At 43.3% G+C, this 12,992-nt stretch overlaps 1 protein-coding gene across 1 annotated transcript in view; it reads left to right on the top strand.

The window, feature by feature from the left end:
- The window catches only part of LOC143277295 (NADH-ubiquinone oxidoreductase 49 kDa subunit-like), a 60,338-nt gene that overhangs the window by 31,372 nt on the left and 15,974 nt on the right, over nucleotides 1–12,992 (top strand). The window contains exons 7-9 of the mRNA XM_076582063.1: nucleotides 372–446; nucleotides 2,191–2,354; nucleotides 7,731–7,850. Of these exons, the coding sequence (XP_076438178.1) occupies nucleotides 372–446; nucleotides 2,191–2,354; nucleotides 7,731–7,850 (359 nt within the window). The remainder of the gene's footprint in view (nucleotides 1–371; nucleotides 447–2,190; nucleotides 2,355–7,730; nucleotides 7,851–12,992) is intronic.

Raw genomic sequence — 12,992 nt, 5'->3', positions numbered from 1 at the left:
TTAACAATATCAGAAATTGCCAACACTATCATTCAAATGAATTTTCTGGTAAGCTGTTACAAAGGCTTAAGTGTGTGGGTGTGTGTGTGTGTGTGTGTGTGTGTTGTTTTAGATAAATTCACAACGATGTAAATTTGCCTTGACTATTTTGAGATTTGATACAAACACAAATCATCATTTATTGTGTTGCAGTGTGTTATAGTTACTATTATTTTGACAGGTGTTTTTTGTTTATCGTCTAAGAGTATCTGTATAATTCTAGTAGTGAGATATGCGATTAAAATTTTGTAAGTGTGTGTTGATATATGTGTTTCTGGTGTGTATGGTGTGTGTGTGTGTTGATATGTGTGTGTGTGGATGTGTGGTTTCAGATGATGGAGTTTTATGAACGTGTGTCAGGAGCACGTATGCATGCTGCCTATGTGAGGCCTGGAGGAGTTGCTTTGGTGAGTTTTGTCTTGAAGACACTGAATGGCAATTGACACTGTACTTTTTCTCTTTACTCAAAAGGCTGTGGTTGCAAAGTGAAGCCAGGAGAGTAGAAATTCAACAGGCAATAACATATACCATCAACAGCATCTGGCCAATCACTCTACAGTACACCTGCAACATCAAAAGTCCTGAAACAGATTTTCCTGCTGAAATGTTAAACCCAGACAGTGTTAAAGATATATCAAAATATAGGCACACCTCAAACATAGAGGCAGTCACCATTCAGCATTTAAAGTTAATGCTCCCATTGCCTTTTTTGGCCATGGGGGCAGTGAATTCATAGTCACGGCCACTGGAGGGCTTGGCAGAGACCGGTATATTCCTTAGGCCATTTGGATCTTTTCCAACTGAAGCCAGGTTCCCATTCACACCTGGGTATTTTATATTACAGTAACTAAATTAGAAATTTGTTTCATCTGCCAGACATTTCCCATGATGATGTTCTGTAATGGATGTCCCTTGATTTCGTACGAGACTACTTCAACAGAAAGAACTCTTTGAGTCAAGATACATTCACAGACTCTGTGAAGACAACTGGTCAACAAGGATACATTCACGGACTGTCTATAATCCTTAGTAGATGACCGCACTGCAGGGATATCATATATGCATTCATTGTCTGTAACCCCCAAGTAGACTACTGCACTGCAGGGATATCGTATATGCATTCATTATCTATAACCCCCAAGTAGACTGCTGCACTGCAGGGATATCATATATGCATTCACTGTGTGTAACCCCCAAGTAGACTACTGCACTGCAGGGATATCATATATGCATTCATTATCTATAACCCCCAAGTAGACTGCTGCACTGCAGGGATATCATATATGCATTCATTGTCTGTAACCACCAAGTAGACTGCTGCACTGCAGGGATATCATATATGCATTCATTGTCTGTAACCCCCAAGTAGACTACTGGACTGCAGGAATATCATATATGCATTCATTGTCTGTAACCCCCAAGTAGACTGCTGCACTGCAGGGATATCATATATGCATTCATTGTCTGTAACCCCCAAGTAGGCTACTGCACTGCATGGATATATCCACTGACTGCCAGTTACCCTCAAGCAGACAGCTGCACTATAGATATATATTCACAAAGTCATTGTCAGTAATCCCCAAATAGACATTGCGCTTCATCCACATACTCAGTGTCTGTAATCCTGTTGTAGACTATTGTACTACAGGGATATTCATTCACTGTCTGTAATCCTCCAGTAGAGTAATGCACAACAGGGATGCATCAATAGACTCAGTGTCTGTGATCCCCATTTCAGTGATTGTGTGGCACTGGTAGTGAGTGTCCATTATGGAAGTGTACCACATTGAAGTGTGTGCCCATTATGGAAGTGTACCACATTGAAATGTGTGTCCATTATGGAAGTGTGCCACATTGAAGTGTGTGTCCATTATGGAAGGGTACCACATCATTGAAGTGTGAAGTGTACCACATCATTCACATTGAAGTGTGTGTCCATTATGGAAGTGTACCACATCATTGAAGTGAGAAGTGTACCACATTGAAGTGTGTGCCCATTATGGAAGGGTACCACATCATTGAAGTGTATGTCCATGATAGAAGTGTGTGTGTCCATGACTGCAGTGTGTATCCATTATTGCAGTGTGTCCATGACTGTAATGTGTGTCCATGATTGCAGCGTGTGTCCATGATTGCAATGTGTGTTTGCAGGACATGCCCCTGGGCCTGATGGATGACATCTACGAATTCATAGAGAAGTTTGGTCAGCGTCTGGACGAGGTAGAAGACCTGCTGACAGAAAACCGTATCTGGAAAGCCCGCACCATTGACATTGGGGTCATCTCTGCTGAAGATGCTTTGAATTATGGTTTTAGGTGGGTGAGGGGAGTGGGGGGGAAGTCATATGTATACTGTGTGTGTGCATGTGTATGTAAAGGCCATTAAGTGGGGTTATAGATTTTCAGTTTTTAAAAAGGACTTTGAAAATGTGTTGTCAGACCCCTATTTTTAGCATGCATGTTAAGTCAAGTGAGTTTGTGTAATAACCCCGTTTCAGTTGTGTGTTTGTCCACCAAAGTGTGAGTGAAATGTGTGTGTTTGTCCATGATAAACTTTTACCACAAACATTTTCTTTGGTTGGGTTGTCATTGGAGGGACTGGTGGGTGTGTCCACTATGGAGGGGTGCTCGCTTAGTCTGGTTCCATGACTAAATGAAATTTATCCTCATTGGAGTGCTTGGTAGGTGATGATCTGCAAACATTGAATCGGAACAGGCACTACTGAACACCACCAAAGTACTCAGCAGCAGTGCAGGGTGTCCTCTGGCTTACAGCCTCCTGGTAAACTCTTATTGATATTTCCCTGTGGACTGCTGGTGCTTGGAATGTGACAGACAAACCTGACTGTGGCTGTGTATGGGGGCTTGGGAATGAGCAGTGTCTGGATAATGCTGCTGACGTATGATGGGGCAGCAAGAACACCAACAACAAAAACCATGATGTGTAATTAGTGTGTTCATATGATGGTGTGTGTAAACATGTTCATTGTTCAGTGTGTTCATGTGATGGTGTGTGTAAACATGTTCATTGTTCAGTGTGTTCATGTGATGGTGTGTGTAAACACATACATTATTCAATGTGTCCATGTGATGGTGTATGTAAACATGTACACTGTTCAGTGTGTTCATGTGATGGTGTGTGTAAACATGTTCATTATTCAGTGTGTTCATGTGATGGGGTGTGTAAACATGTTCATTGTTCAGTGTGTTCATGTGATGGTGTGTGTAAACACATACATTATTCAATGTGTCCATGTGATGGTGTGTGTAAACATGTACACTATTCAGTGTGTTCATGTGATGGTGTGTGTAAACATGTTCATTATTCAGTGTGTTCATGTGATGGTGTGTGTAAACATGTTCATTGTTCAGTGTGTTCATGTGATGGTGTGTGTAAACATGTACATTATTCAATGTGTCCATGTGATGGTGTGTGTAAACATGTACACTGTTCAGTGTGTTCATGTGATGGTGTGTGTAAACATGTATATTATTCAGTGTTTTCATGTGATAGTGTGTGTAAACATGTATACTATTCAGTGTGTTCATGTGATGGTGTTTGTAAACATGTACACTGTCCAGTGTGTTCATGTGATGGTGTGTGTAAGCATGTACATTATTCAGTGCTTTCATGTGCTGGTGTGTGTAAACAGGTATACTATTCAGTGTGTTCATGTGATGGTGTATGTACACTGTTCAGTGTGTTCATGTGATGGTGTGTGTAAACATGTACATTATTCAGTGTGTCCATGTGATGGTGTGTGTAAACATGTACACTATTCAGTGTGTTCATGTGATAGTGTGTTTAAACATGTACATTATTCAGTGTGTCCATGTGATAGTGTGTTTAAACATGTACATTGTTCGGTGTGTCCTTGTGATGATGTGTGTAAATATGTTCATTGTTTGGTGTGTCCATGTGATAGTGTGTTTAACTCACTCTACCCTCAGTCAAAATGGCCGGGTTTCCCTCTCAAATCGCACTATTTTAAGCAGTTTTTAAAAAATCACAAAAAATCAACCACTCACCCTACAAACATAAAACGCATACCAGTGGACAGATGTAACAATGAATTTACTAAAAATGCTTACCTTAAGTGAAGGAACCACATGGTTTTGATGATATAGGTAATCCAATATGATACACATTGGCAGGAAAACAAAAAAAATTTTTGAACACAGGTAATCCACTTCTTCATGCTCTGAATCCTCCTACACTGGTTCAGTCACACTCCTGTACTCTTGGTTTGATGTGCTTATGATACTATTTATGCATGCTGCATAAAAAAAAGAGATTTGATGAGAATATATTGGAAAAAAACACACAAAAAACTGATTGCTGCTTGCAGTCTTGAAAAACACACTGGAAAACATTTGCAGGACTGTACACTCATTGGAAAAAAACACCACACAAACACTCTTTTTTACACAATGCACACATTGTACTGACTGTAGACACTTCAGTGACACTGTTACTTGCTGAAGTCTTGTTTGGTGTGGTAGATTTCAAAACACGGCACAGCACATAGGGCTTTCTGGCACTGTCGACATTGAAACTTGGTGCGCTGCACCCTGTTCTTCAGGTGCTCTCTGGTGGCTCCTCTTGCCTTCTCCTTGGCATAGCACACAACACACTGCCTGTAGCCTGTGTTCTCCATGAAGTGTTGGCGCTTGCAGTCGAGGCGGTTGACTTCCTCGTTGATCGGGGCAGCAGCACGATTCCGCTCCTCATCATCCCCAACTGGAAGACTGGCGAGGTCATAGCATACTGATATGGCAAATTGTTCCAGTGTCAGCGGTTTTTTCCCCAGACTCCTCTGCAGCTTGTTGTAGAGGCAGTGAGACTGGATCATTGTGAGGGTCAAAAGGTGGAAGGCCAGCTTCTTCCACCATTTGATGGTCTTCCGGTGCATTGGCGTGTATGAGATCATCTGGTCACTGCGGTCAACACCAGCCATATTCCCAATGTAGTCAACAGCCGTGGGTTTTCTTTTGTGTTCTGACCGTGATCTCACTGCAATCATTTCAGGGATGTGCTGAGTGTTTATCATATTCACATCCCTCTTGTCCTTCCACCTAATGACCATCACCTGATTCAGTCTCCTGTAGTCCATCTGGCCGCGGGCGAAGGCTCCAGTCACCAAATCCTTTGGCATGCCCACCCGGTTAGCCCGCACAGTGCCTACACATCCAGTGTTGACAGCAGTGAGACTGTGGGCCAAGGTGGGTGAGCAATAGTAATTGTCCACATAAAGGACATAGCCGCAGTCTTGCAGTTGGTCGAGGAGCCTGAAGACAACATCGTGGGGGCGGTTGCTGAGACCCGGCTTGTGGCAGTACACCTCAAGGTTCCACACATACCCCGAGGAGCTCTCACACAGCTCATACAGCTTGATGCCCCACTTGACCGGCTTGTCCTTCATGTAGACCCGGAAAGATGACCGGCCTCTCCAGGGGCAAAGGGCCTCATCGATGCAGATATTCTGCTCCGGGATGTACACAGTCTTGAAGAGCTGAAACATGCAAACAGTTTTTACTATTGTGGACAGTCACAATATGTATGATACAGCAAACCATCACCACTACTTCAGCTAATACTACCACTATCTACTAACATTTGTTATCATTTGAACTGATAATATTTAACAAGTGGGGAAGAATAAATAATAACACACACACACACATTCACACACACACACAAGCATGCACACACACACACACACACACACACACACACACATTCAAAACAAACACACAAAAAAGAAAATAACTTACATGCACAAGGTGGTCAATCAATGGTCTCAGCTTGTGGAGTGGATCATGGTCAGGATGGTTTCGCTCCAGGAATGTCGAGTTGTCTTTCAGGTGGAAGAACGACAGGATGGCTCTGAACCTGTCGCGTTTCAACAGCTTGGAGGCAAATCCAGTCTTCACAACTGGATTAGTACACCAGTAGTCCACTATTCTTGGTTTCTTTACTATCCCCATGTGGATGAGGATAGCCAGAAATTTTCTAATTTCATCCAGTGTCACAGGCTTCCAGGTGTTGAACTGTGACCGTGGGGAAAGTTCTTCTCTTTGCTGTACCTGCTGGATATTTTTTGCAGCATAACGGTTTGTCTCTGTTTTCATGTGTTTTAGCATACTTTTATCAATGAAGAGACTGTAAAAATCAATTGGTTTGCAGTCCTCCCAAGGCGGCAATTTGAGGGGGCCCTGAAATCCTGGTGTCAAACCGAAGGGTGGGTTGAATGGAAAATTGGCCAAATTTCTACTCCAGTCATACATATAATCTGGATCTATATGATCATCAAACAGATTGTCCTGATCTATTTCCATCTCCTCGGGTTCTTCTCCATTAGTTGGAGAATCAGCCGCTGCAGCAGGCACACGTGTTGGTGTCGAGTTTCGCTGACCAGTCATTCCGCCTTCGTCATCGTCAGTGTCCGCCACTTCATCATGATTTTCGTCAGGAATATAGTCAGAATCAGAGTCCGAAATTTCGTCGAACATTCCAACAACAGCATCTTCGTCATCAGACCCGGTTTCATGAATCAATTCGAGTGCTTGAGCCATTCTTATGTTCCGCACGAACCGGTTTCGACGTGGAGTCGCCATGTTGAAAACCAACTGGTGGTGAGCGTGAGGGTGGTTCACTTTACAAACAACGAACGAACAACGGTCTAAGGGAAGGAACTCGCAAGAAAAGTGTCTGAGCTATCTGAAAACTGTGAGTTATCGCCCTTAAAATAAGATCGGTAACGTTAAAAAAGGATCAAAACCTGTCGTAACAATGCGTCCGACAGGCTTTCAAGTGAGCGGAATAGTGTCGGAAACCGGCGGCCGACCAGATGCTGTTGAGTTAAACATGTACATTATTCAGTGTGTCCATGTGATAGTGTGTTTAAACATGTACATTGTTCGGTGTGTCCTTGTGATGATGTGTGTAAACATGTTCATTGTTCGGTGTGTTCATGTGATAGTGTATTTAAACATGTACATTATTCAGTGTGTCCATGTGATAGTGTGTTTAAACATGTACATTATTCAGTGTGTCCATGTGATAGTGTGATTAAACATGTACATTGTTCGGTGTGTCCTTGTGATGATGTGTTTAAACATGTTCATTGTTCGGTGTGTCCATGTGATAGTGTGTTTAAACATGTACATTATTCAGTGTGTCCATGTGATAATGTGTTTAAAAATGTACATTGTTCAGTGTGTTTATGTGATTGTGTGTGCAAACATGTCCATTATTCAGTGTGTCCATGTGATAGTGTGTTTAAACATGTACATTATTCAGTGTGTCCATGTGATAGTGTGATTAAACATGTACATTGTTCGGTGTGTCCTTGTGATGATGTGTTTAAACATGTTCATTGTTCGGTGTGTCCATGTGATAGTGTGTTTAAACATGTACATTATTCAGTGTGTCCATGTGATAATGTGTTTAAAAATGTACATTGTTCAGTGTGTTTATGTGATTGTGTGTGCAAACATGTCCATTATTCAGTGTGTCCATGTGATAGTGTGTTTAAACATGTACATTATTCAGTGTGTCCATGTGATAGTGTGTTTAAAAATGTACATTGTTCAGTGTGTTTATGTGATCGTGTGTGCAAACATGTCCATTATTCAGTGTGTCCATGTGATGGTGTGTCAGACTGAGGCATTGTTGACTGTTGTGTACAGCGGAGTGATGCTGCGAGGCTCAGGCATCCAGTGGGACATTCGGAAGGTGCAGCCTTACGACGCTTATGATCAGGTGGACTTTGATGTCCCCATTGGACGGAACGGGGACTGCTATGACAGGTACACCTTGTCCCTATCTTGCTGACAGTCTGTGCTGTCAGCCAGCCCTCTCATACTCTGTTTCATTAGGTCAGAACAACTTTGCCAGAACTATGATAATGTCAGATACAGGATCACAAAGAATTCAACACAAAACACCTGATCAGATTTTAAAACAGGTAATTATTATATATATGTCATACGCATATAAGTCCTGTTTGCTTCATCCTGTGAGGTTCCTGGTTTGTCCTGTAACATCCTTGATTCATGATGTTTTTTCCTGTAATGTTTGGTGGTGTGGTTAGACAGTTGATGGTGAGGCGTTCCTCACACATCCAGTTTTCAGGCTGGATACCTCCTCCTACCCAGGATGGAAAGCTTGCCTCCACAGCTGTCCCTACACCTTGCCTCACTGTTGATGGAGCCATATTTAACCATTATACCCCCAACTCGCCCAGTGTTGACTTGCACTGTAACACCCCCACCTGCCCAGTACTGTTGTCTAAACATGTGCTTACTATGGATTCAGCCATTGTTGTTTACAGAAACGAGACTCTCGAGATTCACAGTCTCATTTTCGGCACTTCCTGCCATGCATTTTGCACTTTTCAGAGTCCGATTTGCTTGAATTTTGACAAAGTTGTGAATTTTTAAAGTTGCAAGATGAGTTTGATGATTGCTGAGAGCTTTAGCTAATCTGAACGCCGATTCTGAAGATGACTTTGAACCGTTTTAATGATTTTTGCATGTGAATCTTGTAAAAATTGATTGAACTGAGTGACCTAGATATCGACTGACCGAGTTTTGCCGACAATGAGAGTGAAGTTGATCACTTGAATGTGAACCGATCGCCGAACCTCCGAAATCATGAATCAGACGCCGGACCTCCGAAATCGATACTGTCAGTGAGTAAGTCTTGATTTCACTGATATTTATTGGCGTTCTGCACGATCTTCCTGAATGTGCTAGTTCAGTGGAATATACTACTGATTTGGTAAAGTTTTGCCAAAGTTTTGAAGTTTCAAAGTTGCAAGATGAGTTTGATGACTGTCGATCGTAGTAGTGTAATCCGAATAACTATTCTGAAGATAATTTCTGCATGAGAATTTTGTAAAAGTCGATCATACTGAATGACCTAGACATCCACTGACTGAGTTTTACTGATATTGAGAGTGTAGTTGGTACTTGTGTGTGAATCGATCACCGGACTTCCGAAATCGTGAATCTACTTCCGAAATCGTGAATCGATTACCGGACTTCCAAAATTGTGAATCGATCGCCGGATCTCCAAAATCGTGAATCAATCACCGGACCTCCGAAATCATAAATCGATTGCCAAACTGTCGGAATCGATACTGTCAGTCGTTGATTGCACTTATACTTACTTATTGACATTCTGCACAATCTTCCTGATTTTGCTAGTTAAATGGATTATATTTTTCTTTTCATCATGGAGAAAATACATGTGAGGTAGGTTTGTTGTTGTCGCGCCCCGACCCTCCTGGGACGGGACCTACCTTCTCACACAGAAGGAATCAGGAACTTGAAAGGTTAAATAAAGTTTTATTACACGACAAACGATTGCAAATACAAACAAATGACAATAAAGAAAACCCCCAAACAAAAGTATACTGTCACAAACTATGGCATACAACCCTCATGCAATCAAAGCACATACATGCACGAGCACACAAACATATACACACACACATACTCATGATCACACACACACAAACTTGGATCCTGAGTGATGACTAATGATAAAGTCGATGTCCCTTCTGGGAACGTGAGGGAAAGAAGGGGAGGGGACAAACACAAATCTTGACCTCTTCCACCCACCCATACCGCAAACGGTGGGCGGCACTGTTGAGGGGGCTGGCGGAAAAGCTGGAGTGATGAAGTTCGACACAAGATGATAGACGATGCTGCGACGAGGGACGACGATGAGAAGATGGACGAACGGGTGATGTTTGGGAAGGGTCAAAGGACGCAAATGGGCTGGGAAAAGGGAAACAAGGGAAAAGGGACGAAAGGGAATAGCTGGGCTGTAACGTCCACGCTCAACCCAGGACGCTATTGGAGTCTGGGGAAGGGACGCTGCCAGTCTGTCGTCCCAGCGGACTCAGGTGGGAAGGGAGATACCAGGAACAGGAACAAGAACAGGGACAGGCCTAAAAGGCCAATATTACTATGACAGTAATATCACAAACTAGCATAAACATCATAACGATTTTAAGACTTAATTCAATTACGTAATAAGAAAATCTGCTTTAATCACTGCACTTGGCAAACACGGCTCAGTTCCAATAAGTGGTTTATATAAAACCCAACCAAATGCAATAACTACTACTACCACTACTGCCACCACTACCACTTCTACTGGCACTACCATCACCATTACTTGGGAAATGAACTTATCCGAGACCTATTACAATACGGGAAAAATTACAACAATGAATTTTACTCAAAATCCCCCATAATACTAGGACGAGTAATGATTTAATACAGTGCAGCAAGAAAATCAATTAACCACGTATAACATCAAACAAGCTAGCCAACCACTTTTACACTTTACAGAATCATTTCGAAAGAGACCCCTTTCTATTTATCCAATGTAGCATTCACACACACAAAAAAGAACGAGAACATTTAAACGTTTAACTGAAGATAAATACTGGCTACTTACATGGAACAACTTGTTCCCCTGGTGGACTTGGCTAGTCAGGAGCCCCCAGGGGTCTGGCTTCACGTCGCCGGGGGTGTTAGCGGGAGGATTCATGCATCTGATTGTTGCTTCCAATTGATGGTATAGTGATGTGGTTTGGATTGGTTGTTAGGTGGAGGGATTTTTGTTATGTTGAAATATTGTTTGTTGACGGGGTATGGGAAGCAGATTGGATGCATGAATTCTCCCGAACCAAAGACCCAAACGTGGTCAGCGTATCTGGCCCGTAATCCCACGTTTCTTACACTCGGCTAGGGGATGAATGGCTATACGTTAGTTAGTCGTGAGAGTGTACTGTCTGAATTCATGCGGGACGGTTTCAGGCAGACGGACGTCGAATTGACCATCCATTGTCCCTTCCCCAGCACGGCAGCTCTCCTGGGGTGACCGAATATTTACTGCCATCGCTGAGCCTACGCCTCATGCACAAACAAAATCAAAACTCTATAAAACGGAAACGAACGCACGGAAATGGAAATGAAATTGATTCTGATTCGGATGATGATGCTAGGAGGGAGTTTGGTAATTGGCCTTCTTGGTTGGTGGTTGAACCCCTTGACAGTGATCACCCTCTGCGGACTCTGAGTCCCTTCGCAGTTGAAAAGGGAATCTCTGCTATTGTGGGAGGCAAGGCAAAGGATGCGAAAAAGCTGAGGAATGGGACGCTGCTCATTGAATGTGCCACAAAAAAGCAATCTGACCAGTTACTGAAATCCTCAACTTTTGTGAACCGCCCTGTTAAAATATCCCCTCATAAGAGCCTCAATTCTTGTAAGGGGGTAATGAGATGTCGTGATTTGGAAGGTGTGTCGGAGGCTGAAATCAAGACGGAGCTGGCGTCGCAGGGGGTCACGGATGTGCATCGGGTCCATGTGAGGAAAGGCGCTGACCGAGTTCCAACCAATACCTTCTTTTTGACCTTCGGATCCACGGTACTACCAGAGACTCTCAGGGTGGGATATTTGTGGGTCAACGTTTCTCTGTACGTGCCAACTCCGCTCAGGTGCTTCAAGTGCCAGAAGTTTGGCCACGTGCGGGATCGTTGCAGGGAGGAGGAGGTGTGTGGCACTTGTGCCAAGTCTCCCCACACAGGGGCATGTGTCAGTCCTGCCCTTTGTGTGAACTGTGGAGGTGACCATCCTTCTTCTGCAAAGACCTGCCCCACCTGGGTTAGAGAATCTACAATTCAACGGATAAAAGCAGAAAAAAAGTGCAGCTTTTCTGAGGCCAGGAAGTTGGTGAAAAACAGTGAACCAAAAGGTCAATCGTACGCCAGCGTTCTCAAAACCAAAGTAAAGATGGTAAGCATCGCTTGCCAGACAGAATGTACAGAGTTTACACACAAGAAAGGGTCAGTCGCCTCGGGTGGAGGCATTGTATCCACCCATTCTTCTTCTTCTTCTTCTTCTTCTCCTTCCTCTTCTTCTCCTCCTCTGCAGGGGTCCTCCGGTACTTCTGCAGCGAGGGAGAAAACTCCTTCTGGTAGGGGCGTACCATCTGCCTCTACCGCAGCTCCTTATCCCCAGACCGGATCCTCGGCTGGGGAGGGGAGTCACAAACCTGCTCCTCCTCCCAAGCCGGGGGGAGTACTTAAAAACCAGCGGGGGCGGGGAACTGTCTCCCATGGGAGAGCGGCTCTTCACAAGCCACCGGAACACAAAGCTCCTGGAGGAGATCGGAGGTGGTCTGTCCTCTCTGGGAGACAGAAAAAAGCTGAATTGAAGCTACAAAATCAATACAACCCTCTTTCGGACCAAGATGACTGTGATGATATGGACTACCAGGACAGCCCTGAGATGGCCTAAGTGGCCGGCTGGGCTATAAACATCATCAACATGAACACAATTTCTCAGTGGAATGTCAGAGGTATACAAGCTAGATATGAGGAACTTCTTACTTTCTGCTGTGATAAAAAACCAGCTGTACTGGCCATCCAGGAAACATTTCTGCCGGATGGTAAAGATTTTTCTATAAATGGCTACCACATTGAAAACACACCAGCAGATGTCACTGAAAAAGACGGTCTTTCTGGAGGCGTATCCTTACTTATCCACAAATCTCTTTTACACAGTCCTGTTCCCCTCATAACAAATTTACAAGCCGTAGCAACTAGAGTTAGTTTACATAAAACTATCACTATCTGCAACCTTTATCTCAGCCCTTCTATCCCAGTTCAAAAACAAGCCATTGAAAATCTTATTCAACAATTACCTAGACCATTTCTTCTCCTGGGTGACTTTAACGGTCATTCTCCACTCTGGGGAAGTGGCCGCACATCTTCCAGAGGTCGCTTACTGGAAACTATCTTCTCTGATCTTGATCTCTGTGTCTTAAATGATGGATCTCACACTTTCTTGGACTCTAGAAATGGTACATTCTCATGCTTGGATCTGTCTGTATGTGACCCATCATTAGTCCTTGACTATGATTGGAAAGTA

Source organism: Babylonia areolata, chromosome 34 (assembly GCF_041734735.1).
Source record: "Babylonia areolata isolate BAREFJ2019XMU chromosome 34, ASM4173473v1, whole genome shotgun sequence".
In the NCBI taxonomy this organism is placed as follows: domain Eukaryota; kingdom Metazoa; phylum Mollusca; class Gastropoda; order Neogastropoda; family Buccinidae; genus Babylonia; species Babylonia areolata.
This window is presented reverse-complemented; position numbering and strand designations above follow the sequence as displayed.